General features: G+C 37.3%; 1 protein-coding gene across 2 annotated transcripts in view; it reads left to right on the top strand.

Annotated features, from left to right (window-relative positions):
- Positions 1-25,760, top strand: part of SMURF1 (SMAD specific E3 ubiquitin protein ligase 1) — a 59,278-nt gene that overhangs the window by 8,871 nt on the left and 24,647 nt on the right. For both annotated transcript variants that reach the window (XM_039492189.1, XM_039492188.1), the window contains exon 2: positions 25,530-25,568. In XM_039492189.1, coding sequence (XP_039348123.1) covers positions 25,530-25,568 — 39 coding nt within the window. The remainder of the gene's footprint in view (positions 1-25,529; positions 25,569-25,760) is intronic.

Below are 25,760 nucleotides of genomic sequence, written 5' to 3'. Positions count from 1 at the left end.
GCAAACAGTTTACCTGATACTGGAGAAACAAAAGTTTTCAGCATGGAGTGGTGTCAGTTATATATAGCATGCTGAAGTTGGAACTCTGTTTCACAGAATACAAAGACATGCTTTCTGCCCCAGAGAACTTACAATATAATTTTTAAACTGGACTTAGGCCCTGATTCAGTACAGCACTTAAGCATGTACTTAGCCTTAGGAACATAAGTAATCCCTTTGTCTTCAGTGGGAACACTCATGGGCCTAAAGTTAAGCACATAAATCCTTTGCTGAATTGGGGCCACAGTTATTGGGAATGACTAACAAAGGTGAGAATGGGTCAAAGAAGGATGAAGGCTACACGAATTCAGTAATGTGTCTGTTTAATTTAGTCATGTGCAAATCATGTGGCTCATTTAATCTCCTTGGGTATAAAAATAAGTAAGATGAAGATAAAAAGTAATGAGTTCTCTTCTCTATCTTTGCTGAATAAGGTTCTTCACAATGGTTCCATTGGAACCAATACTTGAAATATTGAAGTCCTCCTGTAGACAGGATAAAATTCTGGAATGCTGCTGAAGAAAATTGTCTGTACTAGCACTTCAACTATGTGCAATTTTGATTCAGAGGGAACTGAGAACTATTCTCAGCAACAGTTCAGCTTCCTAGTATGGACAATGCGACTGCTATTTTGCTGCTGAAGATGATTTGTCTCTTTCTAGGCTGGAAGTTAAACTTTATAGAACATTAGTCCAGGATACCTCTTACTGACAACCATTATAAACTGCATGCTGTATGTTTCCTGTTGCAGATAGGGTTTAGAGTTTGGTGTGAGTGGCTGTGGTCTGCACTGAAGTCTTTCTGAAAATCTTCCATAATTGCTTGACACCTCCCCCTGTGCTAGAAATGATGAGTACTAGTGTCGACTGACCGTCAGCTTTTTTGCTGCCATATTATCTAAATCTGTCTAGAGCAGATTCTAGAAGACGCATTGTTAAAGACAGTCCACGTTAACATTCCTACTGTTGCTAGTATTGATAGAGTTGGTGGAAGATTTTCACCAGTGCCTCAGTGTAGATGAGGTCTGTGTATGTGGTAGGAGAAGCAACTTGAATGTAAAACATTAATTGTTTAGCCTTCCTTTTGAAAAAGGAAAATCTGCAATTCCATACTCCAGTTAAGTAGACTGTCTGCTTGTAAATTGTGATTCAAGACAGTTTGATACTAAAATGTTGTTATAGACTAACAGATGTATTGGAGCATGAGTTTTCGTGGTGAATACCCACTTCGTCAGACGCATCCGACGAAGTGGGTACTCACTCATGAAAGCTCATGCTCCAATACATCTGTTAGTCTTTAAGGTGCCACAGGACTCTTTGCTGCTTTTACAGATCCAGACTAACATGCCTACCCCTCTGATACTTAAAATGCTATTGCAATTATCTTAATTTCTGAATGGGAAATCAGAGAATATGTTCTGCCTCTTCTCATGTCCCAGTAACTGCCTTGTGTAGACCTTTAAAAGGCAACATTTTGAGCCTCCCTGATCCTTCTGTGGTGTGTGTTTGTGTGAATTAAATTATTCTGTTTCTGAAGCAGGGGCGTCTCTATGTATTTTGCCGCCCCAAGCATGGCAGGCAGGCGGCTTTTGGCGGCGCGCCTGTGGGAGGTCCGCTGGTAACGCAGATTTGGCGGCATGCCTGCGGGAGGTCCGCTGGTCCCACGCCTTCAGCGTACCTGCCACCAAATTTCCACCGAAGTTGCGAGACTGGCAGACCTCCCTCAGGCATGCCACCAAAGGCAGCCTGACTGCCACCCTCACGGCGACTGGCAGGCCGTCCCCCCGTGGCTTGCCACACCAGGCACGCGCTTGTTGCCCTGGTGCCTGGAGCCGCCCCTGTTCTGAAGAGAGACACACATCCTGGGAATATTTTTGGGGTGTCTACATTGGAAGATATGTTCGTGACACTAAATTGGCATAGATAGCAAAGTAGGGTTGTATTCTGTGAAGAAAAAAAATCTCACAATGGAGTATAAATAGCTTGATGCCTTCCTCTTCAGCAAATGATTTTTGTCAAGTTAAAGGCCAAAATTCAGACTGGCTTGTTGTCAAGGTCACTGTAAGCACAGTAGACAAAAATCCCTAAGGCCACCAAACTCAGAGCGTAAATGGGTAGAGTAGGCAGAGCAAGATTTTTTTTAACCTCTTCTTTGTTTTAAAGATATTGAAATTACTGTGTGCAGTTTAACAAACTTAAGTATTTAATTGGAATGTTCGTCCATCTATTTGTGAGTAAAACAATCCACAGTTGTTTCAGAATAATGCTAAAATAATGCCTAATCAATGAGGATGTGGTGATGATTCATGCTACTCCATCAGTTCCATCTGTGTTCACCTCCGTTGCAGCTGAAAGGAATTCTAATTGGCTGAGACATGATGCTACAGACATTCATCAGTGAACCCAAAGGTTTAGGCTGACTGTGGCATGATGAAGCAATTTGAATGTTAAGATCCATGAGTCTGACTCTTGCTCTTACGGTTTCTTGAAATTGTGAAGAATCGTCTGCAGCTAGGTGCTTATGTTATAGTAACTTTCTATTTTATTCTTTAATTTCTAATACCCAGTTAGTGTGCTGTAAACAATGCAAATTTAAAGGAACACTGTCAATTTGAAATTATCAGTTTAAAAAATGATTTCAGATATTCTGTGTCATTAAGTTTCCTTGCCAGTGTTTATGAGCTTAGTCATATTTACCAAATACTTAGATTTTTTTCTCTCCCCAATGACTGTAAAAGATCTACACAAACAGGGGAGACTAACTATGCAGGAGAATGAAATATACAAAAAATAAGCTGAAAAGTAAGATAGTGTTCTCTAACCTTTCAGTTAGATTATTTTAGCTCTTACTGGTAATACTAGATTTAAAAAAAAATCAGATGAGTGTTTTTTAACTTGATAGTCTCTTTGTAAATTTTGCAATTTAGCATCTTTCAATAAAGTGGGGTTTATTATTGTACTTTTGGGAAAAAGTATAGAATGCTCATTATGCTTTTTGTATCTTTGTACTTAATCTTCTGATTATACTTTCACTCAAATGATTAGATTAAAATAAAATGCAGCACTGAACTGAGCCCTCTGTAGTTCAGTATACTACTATCTGAAGATTTGCATCTCTTGTTTCCTTTACAAAATGGCAAGATAAATCCGATTATGTTGATGAAAGAGGTAATATATTTTGTTTGAATAGTAAACTTTTTGGTCTCCAGAGTGTGGAGTATATTTCTCTTTAAGATCTAGGTAAAAGAAAGTTGTGGAAATGTATTTTAGACAGCTGACATTTGATTCACTTTGTACTCAAGATGACTGTTAACATAAAGCTGAATTGATGTTTTTTCAGATGCTGAATGGTGCCTGGCTTGCATCCGGTATATGTACCATGGTCATAAGTATGAGGGGTTGAAAACTCTATGCCCCTTTGATCAATACTATTTATTAACCCATGGCAAATACTACCCAAAAAGCTTTTTGAAAAGAGAGCATTTTGTGAAATGAACATTTCTAATTGTTATACTGAAAGTCCAAAGTCTAAAAAGTCCAGATTTTTAAATGCGCGTGAAGAGCTAAATGTACTGTACATGGCTTGTACTACATTTACTTACTTCAATAGAAGTTTTATACGCATAATCACACATGCTCCGTAGTACTTAATCCAGCTATGTAATTTATATGCTTTATAGTGATTAGTATACTTTGGGTTGAAACCTCTTATGCTTGGTTCTTGGCCCAAAGATAATCATAATGAGAAAGTTTGGTAAATTTATATTTGTGTGTTTTTTGATTAATCAGTGTATATAACAGTTTTTTTTTAAATGGACTTGATGCTGCACTCTAACTGAAAATTATGTAACTTCATTCTTCAATGATTAGTGTTAACAGCTTTTTTGAATACATCTTCTTAGAAAAATATTCTTTGGAAACATCAGTATATGACTTTACACTCAAGTTTACAATGCAGAACTCCAGTTTTATACATGTAGTTCAAATGTGTGTCAGATTCAGGGATAATGAATACCTGATTGTTAAAAGAAATTATTTTAAGAATAATGGAGAAACCCTGTTTAACAAGAGTCTGTCTACACTATAGCAGTGCAGCTGCAGCATCACAGTGTAGTGCTTCCTGCATCAATGGAAGGGATTTTTCCATTGATGTAGTTAATCTACCTCCATATGAGGTGGTAACTAGGTTGACGGAAGCATTCTTCCATCGACTTAGCAGTGTCTACAGCGGAGGTTAGGTCAACCAAACTGCGTCACACAGGGCATGACATTTTTCATGGCACTGAGCAATGTAGCTAGGTTGATCCAGCTCTTTTTTGAGTGTAGACCAAGCCTAAGAATCTGAACTGTTTTCTTTTGACCGGGGTATGTGAACACAGGCTCATGTTGTGATGTTAACCTCTTATTGAAAGTTTACCAGTCTTGTTGGGTTCTTGAAGTAGCATTTACTTTGGCATTTTTAGACAATAGCTGAAATATCAGCAGTGTCCCTCTTTTCTTTAAGATGGCCACAAATAAGGTCAACCTAGCTGTTTAAGGTGATTGTTTTTAACAGGGAATTCTCTTATCACTAATTTTCAAATTATGCACACTCTCATTGTTTGTAAATGTCTTATTGAAATAAGACTCCTCAAATACTTTAGCATCAGGGAAAGAAGAAATTGATGAGTGCAAAAATAGTAATGTGCCACAATTTTCTGGATTTGTGAAATTTTCTGAAAATTCCATGATCTTGATTTTTAAAAAACCTCTTTCCATTAGGAAGAGCACCTCCACTCTGTGAAGTGATATACTTGGTTAACCTAGACTTAAAATTCTCTACCACCAAACAGAAATGGTTCTTATCTCCTTTATATTTCAGAAAGCTTAACAAATGATTGTTATCCCCAATTTATAGATGAGTACTGAGGTGCAGATATGTGAAATGGTAAAAGGGGTAACTTGTGTGAGATTGCCCAGCTAAATCAGTGACAGAACTAGGAATGGAACCCAGTTCTTTTGACACCCAGTCCATTCCCTATCCCCTGGACCATGGTGCCGTCAAGCAGCAAAGGTATATATTTGCCCTTCCCTTTGTTCAATTCAGGTGTGAAATTTAGTACTGGCATGAAGCATTTACTTGGTAATGTGTGGGGGAGTTTTTTTCTTAAATTCAGAAGTTAAATGCAAACCAAAACCTTTATTAATGTAACATTAAGTTTACAAATTTAAAAGCATATCAGAAAATGAAAATGATAATTTTCTTTGCAAGATTAACGTACACATACATACTGTGTAGTGAAGTATACATTTAACAGTAACTAGTAATTTAAAGTGTTATGGTAATACGGGCAGATTAATGTTGCATTGAGAAGCATATTTTTTTCATTTCTTGACTTCAATTTAAACCTGAATGTTGTATACACATAACACTTTTTATTCAATAAGTATTGTTTAGGTCTCTCTCTGTGTATATAAAAATATGGGCAACAACCATAATCAGAGTTATTGTAATTCTCCTGTCTATTCTCTCCACCTGCCGGTAGTAACCTTCTTGCCTCATCTATTACAGGATTTTTGGAAACAACATAAAAATGTAAAAAGTCACTGTTATTTTCAGTTTTTAATTTAAAAATTAAATGCCCTCTCAGTTTAGAGGCCTCCCTTCAATAGCAAAGGTCCACCAGTATTTACGGAGCAAGTTTTGTTTCCCTGTTGCTGGATTTTTTTGAAACTCATGTAGTATTGTAAGCCACGGTAGAGATTCTCATTCTTCTTTGACTTGTCTAGCGATTAGTGTTTTGATATGCTTTAGTGGAAATTAAAAATTATAAAACCACCCATCAAACTGAATTTGTAAAAACTTGCTTGGGAAAATAAGTGTTTTAAGTAGTCTGCAATCCAAAGCATTTCCTGTTTTACATGCTTATCAAGCCTGCGAGCTCTACTTCCAAGCTGAACTAGAACAGATTTGAGAATTATTCCTAGCCAATTGGGGATGGTGTAAAAGGGAGGGAATAAAACAAAATTTCAGAGAAAATAGTACAACTTCTTTATTATTTCAAGCTACTAAGCATACAAATATTGTATACAGAAAAAGCTTCAGACTTTTGGGAGACCAAAGGAAAGAATTACTATTCATTTGGGGAGGTGTGAAATGATATGTTGTTGCAATACACCTCTACCTCGATATAACGCTGTCCTCAGGAGCCAAAAAATCTTACCGTGTTTTATAGGTGAAACCGCGTTATATTGAACTTGCTTTGATCCGCCAGAGTGCGCAGCCCCGCTCCCCCAGAGCACTGCTTTACTGCATTATATCCGAATTTGTGTTATATGGGGTCGCGTTTTATTGGGGTAGAGGTGTACTTATTTGTGAGATTGATCCAAAGGCTCTGTACATTTTGACAGATGAGCGTCACTTTACTAATCTGCGTACCAAGTAAAACCAAAATGACCTACTTGTTTCCTGGAATTTTTCTGCACTCACACAGCTGTCAATCAGCAGGTGGCAGTTAATTGTTAAATAAGACAGTTATGCTTTCAGATGCCTCAGTGGTGCTCCCTTTATGATTGTAGCAGTGGAAAGAATCATGTTGGAAGTCCCACGCCTGGTCATGAGTCTGATTTTCTTTTTAGGACTATGGAGTCTAGATGTAGGAGGCTGGAAAAAGTGGTCCAGGGAATCAGTAGATACTTTATTGCAAGACTTTTGGCCAGCCTGACTCATCCAGAGAACCAGGAGCTGACACCTGTCAGTTTTATAGGTATTCATTAGTTCTGTATAGCAGCAGTGAAAAAGGCAGTTCTGTCAGATTGCACTCTTCCTCAGTTTGGCAATGCTGTAAGCAAGAGCAGAGGAGCTCTAGACTCTAGAGCTATGTCTGCAGAGGGTAGCCTAACTGCTATGTTCATAACCAGAAGGGACAGAAGCTTAATTTTTTAAATGTAAGCTTTGACTTTGCAGAAATTGATAGCAGTCACTAGGAAAACTTCCTACTTACTTCAGGTGAACAGTTTTGACACTACATTGAGACACTCCTCTTTGTTGTCTTGGTAGAATACTATTTAATTTACCTTTTCTCACTACGTCCTTCAAATATTAATTTTTTTTACATTTGCAAAATGCTCTAAAAAGATCTCACTAGTTCACATTCAAAACAATGCATCAAATTTCTACCATTCTGCAGTAGTTTAGAATAGCTTGTGCTTTTTAAAAAACACAATATTATTGCATTTTGAAGTGTTCTGTGTGTGTTCCTAATAAGGAGTGGAACAATATTTCATACTTCTAACTTCTGTATACAACCTTCAAAATTTTTATCGGTTGTCTACTGAATTTTGCCTAATTTGGCTTTTTTCATCCTTTCAGTTTTAGTGTTACGTGTTCTAAATAGGTATGTCCTTTGTTTTAGATGTTTGCGTTAGAAATCAGACATTTGAGGGTACGAGAACTATGACTGAAGCAGTAGGTTAGGATTGAATATCTTGAACTGTTCTGTGGAAAAGAACAATTCAAAATTATTCTGTTGCTAGTGTAATTTTTAAAATGATAGAATATGTATAGTAAAGCTGTCATAACAAGTGCAAGTACATTCCGTAGGTTGAAAGTATAATGAGGAAACCCATCTTCCTGAGAGTCTCCATACTCTGCATTGCAGCAGTCTAGTAGCAGTCACTGCCTCCAGGGATGTAGCATGAACTATATGTTGATGTTTTTGTAATCTGTTTCTCTCTAATTTGAACTTTTCATTGGGACTGCCTCTGTTTTAATGGAGTATTGTGGAGGTAAATGTAATATCTAGTTAGAGGACTGTTAAAATCAAACCCAAGCAAATACTTTCCTCACATTTAATTTAATCTGACATAGAATATTAGCATTGTATATGTTAATCGTCCATATGAAATATAATATGTTTACTTGGTCAGCCAGTTTAAAAAAATCATTGGTTTTTCACTGAACAGGTTTTCTCAATTAACTTCTAAGAATATTAATTATAAGGTTTTAGTTCAAATCACAGCGTGGTTTGACACTGTTAATGTTATTTCCCATGGAAAACACAGCAAAATTATTATTATGCAATCTCTGAAAATATTGCACCTTTTCTTTGGACCTAAAAGTCCCATATTTTTGCACAGTGGGGGCAGCTTTGGTATATTTTCATTGAGCTACATTGCAATTATTTATCACCTTTCAGATGAGCATTTCAAAGTAGTACTGGGATTATAATTTGTTCATTCATTGGACACTGATTTTGGATATAAGAACAACGTACTAATAGCAGTAACTCTAATTTTTCTCAATTTTATGTCTTTAAGATCTCAATCCTAATACTACATTAAAGCAGTAGTTCTCTCTTCTGGTTCTCATTCATTGTACATATAGATTTGATGGAAGTCAGTTAAATGGTGGTATCCTGTTAGTGCAGAAGTGTGATCTCAGCTGCCAAGCTATATCCAGAAAGTCATAATATTTTAATAATTATGCATATGGAAAAGTAAGCTAATAAACTATCTTTGCAGTGCAAATAATTATGGCATAGGTTGAAAAGTTTAGTTAGAAAGGTTTGTATAAAACACTATAAAAATCTATTGCTTTCATCCTGAACTGGATTGACATTTTGTTCTTTTTGGTTTGCAGTCAGTCCTTTAGGTAAAAAATTTCTAGCATCTTTTGATAGAAAGTTTAGGCAGTGACACTTATCCTTCTCCATCTGCTTCTAAGAGGATTTTTCTAGTCTTTCCAGATTCCATTCCAGTATGTAGCTTAATAGCTTTAAGTGGCGTTTCATGCTTGGCTCAGTGAAGATAAGGACAACCTAATGCTTATGGTCCAAGGGCTTACAGTGTTTCTCTGATGCCAGGGAATTGTCATGTCCTGCAGAGCATGAGCTGAAAACAAACTTAAATATTTAACATAGCTATGTGGTACAGGATACAGATTGGAATAATTCTGAATCCATGCTGTAAATTATGCTTGAGTTCACTAAACTCACAAGCAGGTTGTGAGCAGAATAAGGATAAATATTTTATGCCATACAAGAGACATAGTTTACTTGTGTCAATTCTGTAATGTTCATAGACAATGGAATAATCTTGATCAGTCTTCTAAATTGAGAGGTGAGTGGGAATCTTTGTAACTGCAAACATGGAAAATATGATCTGCTTCTTACTCAGAATACATTTCTCTTATTCCCATTGTATCTCAGTTGGTAGATTTGGTGTAACCAGTTTGTTTGTTTTATTGTTCATCCCTGGTGACTGCCAGTAGTGCTATGCTGTACAAACAGGGACTATTGATCACATTTGAAGTCATTAACTTGGCTGTTTAAATAGATGCTGTCCTATATAATTAGTAGAACAAGAGAGTAATACTGGCTGATACGGCTTTATTCTCAATAAAAGCCTTCTTTTCATAAAGTCTTAATTTGGTGCTATTCAGATGTTTTGCTTGTTTTGTATATTTAGCTTGCACAAGAACTAGGCTTTTAAAAAATTATTAAAATAAACAAAATATATTTAAAATAAAGCGAGGATAATAGTTTTGTGACTATAAGTGAAGAATGGCATTGATATGATGTGAGACTGCAAAGCCTTTGATGCTCATTGTAAAATCATGCTTGGAGGAAATGGTCACCAGGGTGTTCTGTGAGGTAAATGACTAGTTAATCTCATGCTGCCAGACAATTTCTTGGGTAGACAAATGAAAATATTTGGGGAAGAATGGCTTATCACTCTCTGGCTCCAACTGCTTAGAGTATTCTGTCCAAAATGTTTCAGCTTGCCGCCTCCTGCACCCATAGTACCTTGTTTACACACAATTTACCTTTCACCTCTCCTTAGCTGAAAGGAACGAACATTTTAGCAGTTCTGAATTGTTATTCTCAAATGGAGAAAAGAGGCAAGATTAATAGGTGTAAACTGTTTTTTCAGTGGCTCTGTATCTTTGTGGTATGCCTGTCAGTCTTCTGTATCATCTGTATTTCCTAGATATTGCTTAGCACAACTGAATGTAAAGGTCAGCTATACAAAGTGTTTTAGGTACACATGCTGGATTCCTTGAGTATGTATTATAAATTAGTGCTAGGTATGCGTTAGTGTATTGTGAACAGCATTGGAACAGAATAGTGGTAATCTCATTAATCTGTGTACAGTATGTGCCTGCAGACAGTCTAGTGTTCCTGAGTCACATTGTTGCTAGTCTCTGGAGAGTCTGCAAATTCAGCAGTAGGATGCATGCTTATTGACCCACATTTCCTCAGGCACAGAAATAGTCACGTGTGTCTTCCACACCAGGAAATGCATCTCATTTACTGTTTGGAAACGAGACAAGCATTGATGTACAGTAACTTGGTTCATCGAGCATTTATATGACCCAAACCAAAGTGCTTTCAGGGATTTACCCTTTGTATGACTGATATGTGATTAGATAGACCAGGGGTTCTCAAACTTCATTGCACCGCGACCCCCTTCTGACAACAAAAATTACTACAGGACCCCAGGAGAGAGCACTGAAGCCTGAGCCTGCCCAAGCCCCATCACACTGGGTGGAGGGGGGAAAACCAAAGCCCAAGCCCCACTGCCCTAGGCCTGAAGGCCAAAGCCCAAAGGCTTCAGCCTCAGGCAGGGAGCCTCTAACCTTAGCCCTGCTGCCCTGGGCTGAAGCCCTTGGATTTGGGCTTGAGCTTTGGTCCTGGGCCCCAGCAAGTATAAGCCAGCAACACATCAATAGCTGAGAGAGACTATAGAGAGAAAACGTGTATGCTTTAATTTTTGTCTAGCAAGAAAACACTAATCTCTGTGTGCACACTACTGCTTTATTCTTACAATAGCCAAGTAAAAAATTGCTTACTTCTAAACCAAAAGTGTTTTGTTTACCAGACATTAGAAACTTTGATATTAATCCAGTGAAAACGGCATTATATAGGGGTATTTCCTACAACAGATTAGCTGCTCTTATCTAATAGAGAATAGTGATTTTAATATTAAGATTAATAGACTCTGCAAAAGGATCAGGAGTTGGGGGATGAATGAGAAATTTGATTTAAAATAAATACTATAGACAACTTGTTCCATACTTTCTATGCATTTTCAGCTCTAAGCAAGAAGGCTTTAGTGGCGATCTTTAGAAAACTATAGATGTCCAAATAGTAATGGGAATAAGAGCTTTTTAAGCTCTTTGTGCTGAACTACAGTAATTTGGACCAATAAATGGAGAGGATGTATAATAGTTTGAGTGTGTATAAATCTCAGAATTTGACAGTTGAAATTTTTTAATGATTCAATTACGAGTAATATTTTTATCGAGAGACTTATATTCAAAATCAAAGCTGGTGCTAAGAATCTCATGTTGTTTGATGTCTCATTGCAGAAAATGTCTGCTCATTACCAAAACTTTGGTGCCTGTAGTTTCTGTTTGAAATAGGTGGGAGTTACAAGTGCCCAATGCACTTCTGAAAATCAGAGCAATTACTTAAAAATAGATTTTGTTGTGCAACTTTAGACACTTAAGTTTGGGAAATACAGGCCTTAGTCTTCAGATTTGGCTGTGCCTTTTTATAATCATGTGGGAACGGTTTAAGAAAATTATGCCTTGTTTTCTATATCTGATAGAAATAATGTGGCTATAAAGGAGTATTAATAGATGTTTGACCACTAATCTGATACTTTAGGTGTTCTGTCTGGTGCCAGTGTATAAAATCGGCAGAGTTTTAGTGGTTAGATCCCTCTCTGTCTAGCTGCAGTGGCAATGTGACTATAGAGCAGTATCACACTTCCTGGATCCAGTATTAAATGAGGTTTGACTGTGTTTATTGCACAAATGGCTAAACTATGTGCAGCCACAGTTGGAAGGGTCCTGGAGGGAACAGTAATATTGGATTTTAAAGCACAGCTTCATTCGTGATGTAGACATGGTCAAACGTGGGTAATGAATGAAAATTACTTTCTCCATTTTTAGTACTTTATTTTCCTACAGGAAGGAATCCAAATGGTGTTTAGAATGACTTTTGGGTGTTTATGCTGCAATAATTTAATGTGGCAGGCTCACTTTGCTTGCCTGAGTGTTTTAGAATGGGCTACATAGAAGGGAAGGCAGTATATCTGTGCTAAGAAGTTGACCTTTCAGTATCTGCAGGGGTTGAAACTGTTCATCAGGATCTCATGTATAGTAACTAGTTGTGCATCAAAAAATAGGTAATCAATCTAAAATCTTTAGTTTAAAAGATTTATCTATAATTCTATTCTGGCTGATATTCACATTTAAGACCTTCACATACAAGATTTGACTGTCATTAATACTTGGTACGGTCCTAGGTAAAATCTAAGACCTTATTACTAATCTGGGGGAAGTCTTTCTAATGACATATGACACAACTGTCAACTCAAAATAAATATAACAGGAATTCAAGGCCAGCCACTCATATGTAGTTGTGAAATGAAGTTATACTCATGGGAAATAACTAAAACTGTATCCAGTATGTATATTTTCTCCATATTGAAAACTAACAGTACCCCTGTCTAGCTGGTAGTGGCTAAGCAGTATCAGTGCCTTGATGCCAGGCTGTGTGACACTATACCTGGAAAAAAATATTGGAGGGGCAGAGGAAGGGAAATGCTTTGAAGAACTAGCCAGCACCATGACATTAGTCTCAGCGTTCCATGGTGGTATGCAACTTTAGGTTCCTTTTGGATTCTTCAGTGATACTGGATTACCAGTTAGCATCAGCTGCCATCTACTACTGGCCAAGAGGCCATGCTCCATCCTTTGGATGTGTGGTCAGCCACATATTTGTTACCCTTGGGGGCTTGACTATGGCAACACACTGTACCAAGGAATGAAAATAACATTTGAAAAAATTCCAGCTGGTTCAACTAATGGCTGTCCGCCTGCTAAGTAGCCCAGATCAATATGAACACATCACCTTCATCTTTTGGACACTCTTAGCTCCCCATTGAATACTGGCTTTAATGTCGTGATCTTGATATTTATAGCCTTCAGTGGGCTGGGGCTTGGTTACCTCAAAAATTGTCCCTCTTGTTGTCATGCTTTCCCAGACAGCTGTATCCATCAGGAACAATGGAACTGTTAATAACAAGGCTGAAATTTGTGGAAGCAGGGAACAGAGTTGCCTTGGCAGTGGGGCCCATAGCTTTGGAATTCTATCACAAGGATTGACACAAGTAGTCTTACTACATTTAGATGGAAAAGTAAAAGCCATCTTTTCACCATAGCTTTCTTACCAATATATTTATATTAAATGTGAAAGCAAGCTATATACTCTAGGAAATGGGGGAAAATACCAGACCACTGGTTGCTTAAGGTACTCTAATATCAAAATGGAGGCTGCAGTATTAATACCTATACACAATAGTAAGTAAAAGCAAAATAAATCCTATACATTTAAAAAAAGGAGAACATGGAATGTGGACTTCTTGAAAAGTACTTCAGTATGTATTTATTTAGAGGTCGCTCCAGTAGTAATGTCGGATTAATTTGAGACTTTATTGTATAATTTTACTTTAAAGAATAACCCTTAGTTCCAATAATTAGTTGGTGTCAGATTAATTGCTGGAGATGTAAACTACTGGCTTACTGGTTCATGTTTAGACATATTCAAAATCTGGCCTTAAAATTTTTGTGTCTGATATTTTACTGAGTGATGAAGTTTCGTAAATTGATGTCTTGTACTGGAAATCCTTCATTTGAATGGATTTAGTGATTTAAAAGAATTTAGAGAAAAGGGAGTGCTAGGATACTGTGGCTATGATGGTTATAGAAGTACTTTGGATAGTATTAGTTGCCATCAAAGGAATTGCTTGTAATTGAAAGTTGGAATATCCCTGTTGGTTCCAGGTCATTAATTGAATCTACAAGAGTGTATGTTGGTTTCAGTCTATTTAAATACCAGCTATCCTGTGGACTTTCACTTGCTGTTGGGTCAATTTACTCCTCTCTTACTTTATAGTTGTACCTTTTAGCAGAATTAAGTTTACTCTTTGCTTCTCCCAGTTAAATGTTATTCTTATAAAAGCTTTTTTCTTTCTGGTGGCTCTTGAGTCCATCATCTGAAGTGATGTATAGTGTCAGCAGAAGCGAATTGCTAGCTGCCTTTACACAGTGCATTACATAGCAGCTTTTGTTAGGTCTGCTCAGCTGAGTGCCAAGCTTTGACTGAAGGCATGCCTGTATTTTTACTTTAAGACAATGTTCCATGCAAGTTGTTTAACTAAAATCTTTCATAGTGATGCATTTAAACTCTCATGGGATGAACTAGCAGTTTGCATAGTTTACAGCTTACACATGGTTTAACTGCATACATTTTTGAAATAACATTGTTTGTTTTTAAGCTCTTGCAAACATTCCTGTTGAGCATTTGATGAAAACCAGACACTTATCTGTACCAAAAAAAGTATTGTCCATAAAAATTCCAGATAGGCTTATTTTCATTTAAATACTTTTGCTCTTGTATCTATGTTGAATCAATACCCTGATTTTTTGTTGTCTTATTCCATGTATTTGAAAAATAAATTTTAACTTCACATAATTGATTTTTTAATATATATATGGAATTCTGAATCATGTCCTTGTCGCTTTTGGTATGATCTTTAAGTAAATTAAATAGCATCTAAAATCGGAAGCAGTCTTTGGAGATTAATGTAGTCTATGTGAAGGGCTATAAATCCCAAGCATTGTTTGGCTGAAATGCAAAATGCTTTTTTATGAAGATTTCAGGATTGAAATGGGGAAAAAAATGCTTGCCATTTGGATGAATGTTTTAGAGCTTTGACCATTTGGGAATAATATAATGTCACTGTTGGGCTGTTGCCTTGTTATATTTAAATAAACTTTCTCAACAGCTTCAATGCAGAGGCTTCTGCTTTCTACTGCAGGACACTTGAAGCCTATGACCAGTCAGGTTTTTGCTATTTTTTTTTACTGATGTGATAAATTATTTGGTGTTTAACTGTGTGTGTTGGGAAACAGGGTCAAAGATAATACTTGGTTAATAAGTATAATGGCTAACCATGATTTGCCCTTGCCAGAGTTATATAAGCTGGCATGTGATTCTCTTTCTGTCACCATTTCAAATGTGTTTTGCTCTGTGGACAATAGTGTCATTTCCCTACCCCTTCCCTCCCCCCCCCCCCCATAATTTGTCTATTTAATCAGTTTGGCTGATCCTCCCTCCTCTTAGCTCTAAGTGTAGTAAGGCATCCTAAAGTATATAGCATGTTGTGTTGCTGGAGCCACTCAGCATGTGTGTGTTTTGTGGGTAGTTTATCTCCTACTGAGGCAGTATGGGATATAGCCGTCCAAGTTTTCCCAGTATACGAAGGGACAAAGAAAGATGTTTCTTTGTAAGGACTCTCAAACTTGGTTGACACATGGATATTTGTTTAAAAAAAAAAAAAGCAGCTGTGTGACAATGACTCGATCCTTGTCATTTGTGTTTCACAAATTGGTCACAAAAACATAATTATACTAGTAGAGTGGCTGGCTGAGCCCTTCGCTTTCAGAAGGGAGAACAAAGAGCACATCTGATAAAAGAGCAAGATCCAAAATGGTGCATTTTATAACTAATATGTAGGTTTTCAGAAGACCATTACATATTTGAATTAGAACCCAAATGATCTGCTCTACACACATTTTATAAAAATATGTATTTTTAAAGAAAATCAAATGTCTCAAAAATGGAAGAGCTTTCAAACTTGTGAAAGAGGAGGTTGAATATTATCCTAAATTCGTTGACCCAGTAAATAGCTATCTAAATTATCTGAGTATTCTGTAAACACTTTCCTGCTAAATATGTAAAAAGCAATTCCAAAGTAATTTTGGAAGAAAGCTTTTTGGCTATTCACTTGGGGTTCTTTTCCTATTTCTCGTGTCCTTAGAAAGTCCATTTATGTCCTGCATGAATTTCACTGTACAGTTTTGCTTGTAATCATTCATAAGTGGATGAGTAGTTTAGTTTAAGGCTAGTGTTTGTATTTGTGGAATGTTTGATGTCCTGGAAAATTCGGGGGGGGGGGGCGGTTTCCAGGCTCCCATCTATATATTAACTAATTAAGAATGTTTTTTGCCTAAATATTCTTGTGGGTTTGATGTGTTAGGAAATGAACGCTGTCTGCAGTTGGCAGCCCTTTTGTTTAGGTGGTTCTGTACTCCGCCAAAAATCTTAAATAATTTGAATGAATACTGATAGCATTAACAGATGGGTAATTAAAGCACATTCATATAACATACCTAACTGACTATTTCCATAATTTTTAAAAGAAACCAAATAGTCCAACCTTCCTAATATTAAGTTAGTACAAATTGATAAATGGCCTTTGCATCATTGTTAGCATTGTTCCTTTCTACTCGACAGACGTACAGGATCCCAATGTCATTTCAAGATGTAGCTTCAGTCTTTTCGTAAATAGGAAAACTACTTTTAAAGGGTGAACCTAAAGACAATTTTAATAGCTAAAATCGGTACCTATATTGTGTTCAGATCTCAGATTTTATATTGAATTAACCATTCACTGTCGCACCTCTGGTATTTGTAAAAATCAAATGCATGTTGATGAAGTTATGATTAAAGATGCTGTTGTCAGGTACTTACTTTTTGGAATATTATATCTTTTTTTTGCTGTTCAGCAAAGGCTGGGAGTAGAGTATAATGTTAAGATATGGGGTAAGAGTCAGAACTCCTGAGTTTGATTACCAGCTCTACCTCAGAGTTGCTGTCTGCGCTTTGTATTTTCATGCTTTAAGAATTTTTTCAGTGCTTGGATAACTGAAACAGCTAATTTTAAAACTTCATCATGGGTTCATTTCTCAAAGATTTTGATGTTGTTATTTGAAGCACACATGCAGCACATAATTTTCAACACTTCACCTTCCAACAAATTTTTAATTGTATGGCAATGATGGCGAGCTCTGCACATCAATATCTGTTTCAGAGTGTGATCAGATATATGCGAACCATTCAGATAAACATTGCTAGTCAACCGAATTTTTTTTTAAATTGAATGGTAATGAATATAATGTTACGGTTTAAGAAATAAAACTCACAAGAAATCCAAAATTGTGGTTACCACAGCAACTGTAACTTGGATGCATTGCTTCTACATTAGGGCATAAAATTAACAGTGTGAACAGAAATATGCTGCATATATGAAAGGGAATATTGTTACAGCTCTTGTTTGAATTGTAGCTTTGAATTTCTTGATTTTTTTGTTTAAATTCTTATCTATAAAGTTGTGTTTAGGATTTTTGCACTTTATTTTCTGAACTTTATCCCCTGTATACACTTTTAAAAAAAAATATTCTTACCAGTCTCTCAGTTGTCCACTTCTCAGAATACGTATTGTATCCAGACTGTGACGGAATACAATGGGGGTAATGAGAGCATAATATAGTCTCAAACAGTTGAAAGCTAATTTGTGGGCATTTCATAACGAATTCAGTCAATCAGATTTGTTGGAAACATTTGTTAGAAAAGAGGGAAGAAAAATTTGACTTATTTTGTTTTCACTTTTTTTGTGGTTCTGGTGGATGCATTACGTAGGAAAAGATTGAGAATAGTATACTGTGCAGTGGGAATATGTGGCTGTATTCCCTGAAATGTCAAGGAAGGCAGTGTAGTCCAATTAATATGGCACTGAACTGGGAATTGGGAGATCTGAGGACAGTTCCCTGCTCTGCCATTTACCCATCTGTAAAATCGGAATATTAATAAGTGCTTTGAGATCTGTGGCTAAACGTTGCTATTAAAGATTTAAATTTGTATTAATTTATTTTGTGAGGCTGGGAGACTGTTAAGGGGGGGAAACATATAGGTAAGAAGGTGACTGAATAAGAGGAGTAGGTAATGGGTAGGAATTGAACATAGTGGCTAAACAAGTGCGGCTGGTGAACGGGAACCAAAGGAAACGCCTACTTTCAAAAACTGATCTGCTTCCAGGAGGGGGAGTGGTGGCTGCCCTAACAAGGCATTTCTGACTTCTTGAATTTCTGTTACAGAATAAATAATTGTGCAGTGGGAGTGGGAGGCCTCTTGGCGCAGAGGTGGAGGGGAGGACACGGGTGAGAGTGGCTATGTTGTGTTGGGGGCACAGGAGGATGCTTGGTTAAGTGATACACTAGTTAGAATTTTAGAGGCATTTAAAGAAATACTTAGGTTAGTAGATAAGGGTTGGATCGGGCACTAATTTATGGGTGGGTAGAGAGGGGGACAGATGGGGAAGTTAATATTAAAAAAAAAAAATTCCATAGCTGCTAATATCTCCTGACAAAATTAAATTTGCATATGTTGAAATAAATAAAATTGATTGAATTCAACACCAATTAATCTTCCTCTCTCCCACATAATTAATTCTAGAACTCTTTCACGTGCCCCCCAATTTATTCTCTCTTCCCCATTTCTGTAATTCACCACATATGCACAAAGGCCCAATTCTGTTCCCCTGCACACGTTAGTCCCCTAATTCCTTCTATAAATCCCTGCACAATTCTGCTCAGAACTCTAACATCAGTCCTCGCGAATCAGCCTCGTCCCACCATTTAGCCCTATATTTTTCCTGTGTGTGTGTGTGTGTGTGTGTGTGTGTGTGTGTATGTGTATGTGTGTGTATGACAGTAAAGGTTAAAATATTTCCAAAAGTTTGGAAAGCTAGCATACCCTTCCACATACACAGGATGTACAGATGCAGATTTTAACAACGTTTATTGCTGGTCACTGCCATAGTGTTTTGGTTTTTTAATATCAGGAAGTCGAGAGACAGTATGGTTCCATTTGTGGTAACGTCAGGTTGAAATTAACATAAATGGAGAGAATACTCCTATCTGCAAGTTCTTTTTATGATTAAGTAGGACCAACCTGTTAGTATTCTTTTCCAACTAGTTTTTTAACGCACTTTTAATTGCTAGCTATCGCTTAATAAAAATGCTCACACTTGCCTCTGGTGTGTTTGAAGAATCTCTCTTCAGAGGTGCCTACTGTTTATAGATGGATATGTAGTGAGTTTCAACCCAGAAAAAAACATACTTTGAACCCTACTGCAGCCCACATAAAAGGGCTGCATAAAAAGACCTAAATATCTTAAATCTAGTAACTCTTCTTTTGGCAGTTAATTAAGAGAAAACTTCATAGGAATGTAAAGGATAATGTATTGATTCAGTCCTGTAGCCCAGTTGAGTTCTAGTTCTAGTTAAGGGGGAGTGAAATGTCAGGATATGGTTTGTATTTCCACTGAAGCCTGTTCTTTGCTGACTAGCCAACTGTGTCGGCATTATAATACTATTCTCTATCATTAATGCAGGTCAGTCATGTGATGTTTGCAAAATATTCTGATTAGTTATTGCATGGACATCTGTACAGGTTTTCAGTTTGCCTCTGTTCTCTGGGTTTTAAATATCAGACTCCCAAGTATTTGATTTCTAAAAAGTTAAATACACACAACCCTCTTAAATCTTTCAGAACCTGAAGTGCAAAGTTGAATCTGAATTAAAAAAAAAAAATAAAAAAATTTCAGAAATTCACTTACAATTATGATCAAAACAAAAATAAAGGAGGAGGAGAATAGAATGGATGCCTTGGACTTTGTAGTAACAATTTAACTTCAAATTGCAAATATAATGGTGTATTTTGGTTCAATAATGTGGTTAGTCTTAGAAACTCTGTGTGTTTTTATACACTTAGTGCCTTCAGCAATATTCATTTTCTATTAAACTATTTCTCCTTCCATACCCCATCAAACATAAATGATTGCCAACCTGGAAAAAAAACCACTTAGATTCTTCATGTGTTGCCTGGTGGTGGGAAATCAAAACAGACATTTGTCTGCCATGAAGTCTCTCTTAAGGGCATGCACACAGAATAGGAACAGCAAGCAGAATCATTCTCAGAGGCAGTATAGGGAGGGTTGCTGGTGGTATTCAGAATATTTTCCACAGAAAATACACTGAACCATTTGGATGAGCAGGGATTTCATTTAACAGATTTGTCTAAGTTTTTTAATCTTGTGCCACTGTACTGTGGGATTTAATGCTGCATGTGTTGGGCTGCTGCTGTCTAATTTTTAACACTTAAAATACTTTGTCCTTTTATGCTGCCCTCTCAGAAAACTTGTTCTCCCCCCCCCCGCATTTTAGCTTTGAATAACAGAACACACTGCTGTTTGTAGTTATTTTTAAACTGCCCTTTTTTAGGGGTAGAAAAACAGCAATTTGGAAAATAGGCCTTAAGACAGAACTTATAAATAGTATAGCATTTGTTTGCGCTATTGCATAGTAGTGCCAAAAAAATTCTCCTTCATAAATAGGTTGCCACTGATTCCTGTGTTTGCAAGTTGCATATCATGTGAACTCTGGAGGCACTAGTGGAGGTATTACTATTATAATTATTTCTGTGTCTTGGGCTAGTCTACATTGGGAGTGTTTTGCTGGTATAGCTATACTGGCAAAGTGCTCCTAGTGTTGATGCAGCATGTATCGGCAAAAGCACAGTTTTGCTAGTATAACTGTGTACACTAGGAGCTTTTGTTGATGCATTTATGTTGGTCAAAGCTCATACCTTGTCTCACCCCTGACTAGGGTGACCAGATGTCCTGATTTTATTGGGACTGTCCCGATTTTTGGGTCTTTTTCTTATATAGGCTCCTATTTACCCCCCAGCCCGTCCTGATTTTTCACACTTTCTGTCTGGTCGCTCTACCGCTGAACAACATAGCTATGCCAGCAAAAGCTTATAGTGTAGACCTGATCTCAGATACACCGGGGGCTTGTCTACACATAGTGCTGCTGTAACACTTAGTGAAGATGCTACCTACAACAGTGGGAGAGTTTCTCCCATTGGTATAGGTATTCCGCTTCCCCAAGAGGTGGTAGCTGTGTTGACGGGAAAAGCCCTCCCATCAACATAGCACTGTCTACATCAGAATGTCAGTTGGTATAACTCTGTCACTCAGGGTAGTAGATTTTCTACACCCCCTGAACGACGTAGTTATACCATAAGTTTGTATTGTAGAGCACATCTAAATGTAAACTACATTGCAGCTGGATGTCCTTGTGTGGTATACAGTAACATTCATTATAACATGTCAGTTATTTTGCATCTAGGACTTCCTGTTTCCCACCTTTACTCCTCTCTTCCCATAAGGAAACTTTCAAAGTAGTCATTTATAAATAAGAATTAAAAAACTTGAGCACTAAAATCATTAATGCTTTTAATAGAAATGACCTGTTAAAGTTCCTATTCTGTGCTAACTAACTTTATCTATGATTAGGGAGGGAAAGTCAAGACTGGTGTCAGATGTGTAAATATTTTCAAGTCAAAATCTTTTCTGCACCCTTATGTCCACCAATCTGGATTAATGCCTCTGACTTAGAATGAAAAGAGTTAAACACCTCTTGGAATGCAGTAATTGAAAGTGCATTTCTACAGACAAAGATAATCAACTATAATACCTGATGAAAGCACAAAGATGACCAAAACATAGCTCTGCAGACCTCTTACAATGAGACCGCCCCTCTTTCTGCACAGGAAGAGGTGACCATTCTCAGAGGACTTGTCTTCTCTGCAAAGTTAACTCAAGTAATTTAAGTGTTGCTCCTAATTGGAATCCCATCCACACACACAAAGCCCTGACTTGAGTGCAGTGCTCCTTTTAACTCAAGTCGGCTGGCCTGAGAAGGGGTATAGGTTAAAACTCAAGTGAACACAATTTGTCAATTTCTAACACAACCACTCTGTAGTCTGGATACAGACTAGATGCTCTGGTGTGCATCTAGTCCTGCAGTATCTTCCCACAATTCCTTCCATGTGTCCAGAAAGGACGGACAAGTTCTCTTACAATTCAGTGGCAAAGAGTTCAGAGTACCTCTGCTTACTGCAATGCTAAGAACTGTGATATCTGCCCCCAGATAACTTAGAGCCACAGAAGAGAGTATAACTGGGTCTTCTGATTTTTCAGTATAAACTGACAAATACCGATAAAACACCACCGGTATGCTAATTTATTGTGCACTATTTGGCTTATGTAGACCCTTCTGGTGCACGCTAAAGGTTCCATAGTGTGCTTTAACATAATGCTGGAGTAGGTGACTTCTGGGTATTCTTCTGGCTCAATCAATCTGTTTCTTCACTTCAGCAGGTGGATATTGTAGTTTTAATAATACTTGATAGAGATCTTGTAGGTGTTGGAGAACACTTCAGCTCCCTGGTCACTCAGTTACAGACCTAAGTTGCAATTCTTCAACAAAAAAACTGCAAAAACAGACTCCAATGAGAAACTGCAGAATTGGAATTAATTTGCAAACTGGACACCATTAAATTAGGCTTGAATAAAGACTGGGAGTGGACGGGTCATTACACAAAGTGAAAACTATTTCCCCATGCTAATTTTTCCCCTATTGTTACTCACACCTTCTTGTCAGCTGTTGGAAATTGGCCATCCTGATTATCACTACAAAAGTTATTTTTTTCTCCTGCTGATGATAGCCCACCTTAATTGATTAGTCTCGTTATAGTTGGTATGGCAACACCCACTTTTTTATGTTCTCTGTGTATATATATCTTCCTGCTGTATTTTCCACTGCATGCATCCGATGAAGTGGGTTTTAGACCATGAAAGCTTATTCCCAAATAAATTTTGTTAGTCTCTAAGGTGCCACAAGTACTCCTCTTTTTGTTGAAACAAGGTGAGGGGAAGCTATTTGGAAGGCATAATGTAAGTGACCAGCATGCCAGGGTTAACACCCCCAATATTTTTGCAGCAAATTCGGTGAGATATTTGTTTACAAGTGCTATATAGCGCTCTAGCAGTATGATGCCAATGGCTAGTCTACCATAGTGCACCCTGCCAGAAGAGTTTCACTGGGGGTAGTGCACTTTAAGAAAAAGTCTGGCATAAACATAGCCTGGAAAAGGAAAGCCTTCTCCTCAATCACCAGCACCACTTCCTGTTGCAGTCCCGTATCAAGTGCCTTTGTCACCTGTTTGTTTACTTGGTTTTAGAAATCTGAGGGTATTTTTTTAAGTGAACCCATTGATAGGGCAGTTAAAAGCATTTTTGCTTCAGTGACTTCAGTGCGCAAATAGTGGAGTGAAGCCAGGGGCACAGCTCAGGGATGCTGGCTACTGAGATTGCTTCATAAAGGTGTTTTTGGAGCACTGACTGTTTTGTGGCAGGATTTTTGTGTTACTACAGTGACTAATAGCTTTAACTAAAATTGAGGGTTTTACAGACTGCAGTACTAAAATTGGCAGTAATACTCTACTACAGTAGACCAAAAGCCAGTGGCAAAGATAAAACATTAAACAGAATCTAATTTTCCAATAGTCAGGAACTGCAGTGGCTTTTATTCAGAAGCTCTGCAGAAGGTAGCTGCAAGAAAACACCACAAAACTTGGGTCAGTCTGAAAATATAAATTTAACAGTGAGATTGAGTATAGGGCTTTAACTTGTATATTTGGAAATTTTCCTTTACTTCTCCAATAAGCTTCCAGATTGATGGTGAGAAGTGGGGTGAGAGGCTGAACAATTCCATACTTTAAAGGGACTTTTTAAATTAGAAATTTCAACTAACAGTCTAACATTTCTGACTAATTTTTCCCATATTCACTTTTTTCTGTTTATTTCCTCCTTTTTTCTCAAATCAACCCCAGCAGTAGAAGAAAATTAAATGTTGTGCTGTAAGTGCTCATATAGTAACTGACTCTGATTCTGTAATCCTATTTTATTTCAAATTGTGTCATCAGTGTTCTTACGAGTACAGTACTTCACAGACCTGCAGATTTTTCATTTTTTTGGTCAGTGGGGGGGGAAAGGTTACGGAAGAAGATTCCTGTGATCTAGCACCCAATTTAAAAAGACACTGATGATAATTGTATTTTAAAAAAATTCTTTACCTGTTGCTACAAAGGATATAAGAATGAATGGTTTATTTTTGCAGTTCATTCAGGTTGAATAGCAAGCTAGTCTGGACAGTTTCATTTGGTTATACATTTATGAATTTAATGCAGTGTTGTTTTCGATCATATTTGCTCTTTGACAGCCTCTTAGTCCACTTCCTGGTTGAAGGCAGATGCTGGTGGCATTGCTCCCAGCACAGAACTGCTCCCTGGAAGCTGAAAGGGTCTCAGCAGAGGTGTGCCAAGATTGTTTTTCCCACGCTCTTGTTACAACTATTTCCCAAGTCTAGCTTAGCCAAGGTGAAGGTGCCTGTGTCTGACTTCACATTCCTTGGGCTGATTTTATGTAGAATGGGAACTCGTTAGCTGCAGGGTGGGAAAGAGATGAGGAGACATATTGATAGGCAGAGTGATGGCATAAGCATTATACAAGCATCCTGCTACTTGTGTCCAGACGTCTCATCCTGATAGAGAGGGGACCTTCTCAACAAGTGGTTAGTGAAACATAAATTGAACGCTGGTATAGCTAGCCTACTTTCTCTCTCGCACACACCTTAAGTAACACTTAAGTATCTTGACGATATTAAAGTTAATATTTGACAGTCAGTGGTTATACTTCCTAGCCTGATATAGAAATTTAATGAATATTGGACAACTCCTTTGAACTGAGGCTGAATACTGAAAAGGTTTTATTGAACAGTAGAATTAAGATTGGAGTCTTGAACAGAAGAGGACCTTATAGAAGTGGAGATAGTCAGACCAAAGTCTTTCCTTCCCTTATTTCCTTCATTTCTGTGTACTCTGCTATCCTTTTCTGTAGAATTGGGGAGAGGCAAATAATGTCCGATTTGTGGATCTTCAAGAAGGTCATGGATAATTGGATGCTTTTTTTGGCTTTGTTCCCTTGGATGGGGTCTTGTCTTATATCTAGGGCAAAAAGATATTGCATTGGAGACCCCTTGATCGCTATTGCAGTGTGTGCTTTTTTTCTTCCTCTTTTATCTTATTTTATTATATGTAAAAATACCTTTGCCTACAAGAATTGAATTTGCTGGCAGATTGAGGTAGAGTAAGCTGGTGTTAAGTAGGAGGGTAGGTGCAAAAGTTCTAAAAAAGTTACTGATACAGAACAGTAACAACTGCTTGAAAAGCTACGACCAACAATCTGAATGGGTGGACCTGAGGCAAGAGAAGTCACTTTTGTGTATGTAAATATAAAATACAGAGAGCGCTTTCTGCATTGGGAAGTTCAGCAAAACTGGCACACTTTGAAAGATACTGAATTTGGTCTTTGTCATATTAAACAATTCGTGCCAAAAGTTCATAAAGACCAAGTTTCCTTTTATTTTATTTTTCTTGGTATGCGGTCAGCATTGAGATATGAGGATAAAGGCAGTGTGTGATTAATTCAACTCCCTCCGTACATGAGTGCATGCAGAGACTACGCTGATTCCAAATTTTGAGGGCAAGAAGAAAGCAGTGTTCATATTTAACTTGCTCAGTTTTAAGTTAAGATCAAGATTGAGAAAATATTTGGTGTCTAATCATTATGGGTGTTGAAGATATTTTTATAAAAGGCTTTTAGAGATAGTAATCTATTTTTGTTTTGCAGTATTATGTGCCAAGAATCTTGCAAAAAAAGATTTCTTCAGTAAGTATAACTGACAGATTTCTAATACTGTATGAATAGCTTTATGGTATTGTTCTCACACTTGTATTTTTAAACTATAAATTATTGTCCTAACGTCTATGACTGTCTGTTTTTCTGTGATAGTTAGGGATAACTTCCACATTTGCCAGTAGCACTGGATTACTATTTAGGTTCATATTACTATATGATGTA

This window comes from Mauremys reevesii, linkage group 10, assembly GCF_016161935.1.
Source record: "Mauremys reevesii isolate NIE-2019 linkage group 10, ASM1616193v1, whole genome shotgun sequence".
Lineage (NCBI taxonomy): Eukaryota > Metazoa > Chordata > Testudines > Geoemydidae > Mauremys > Mauremys reevesii.
The sequence above is the reverse complement of the archived record's forward strand: the minus strand, read 5'-3'. Positions and strand labels throughout refer to the sequence as shown.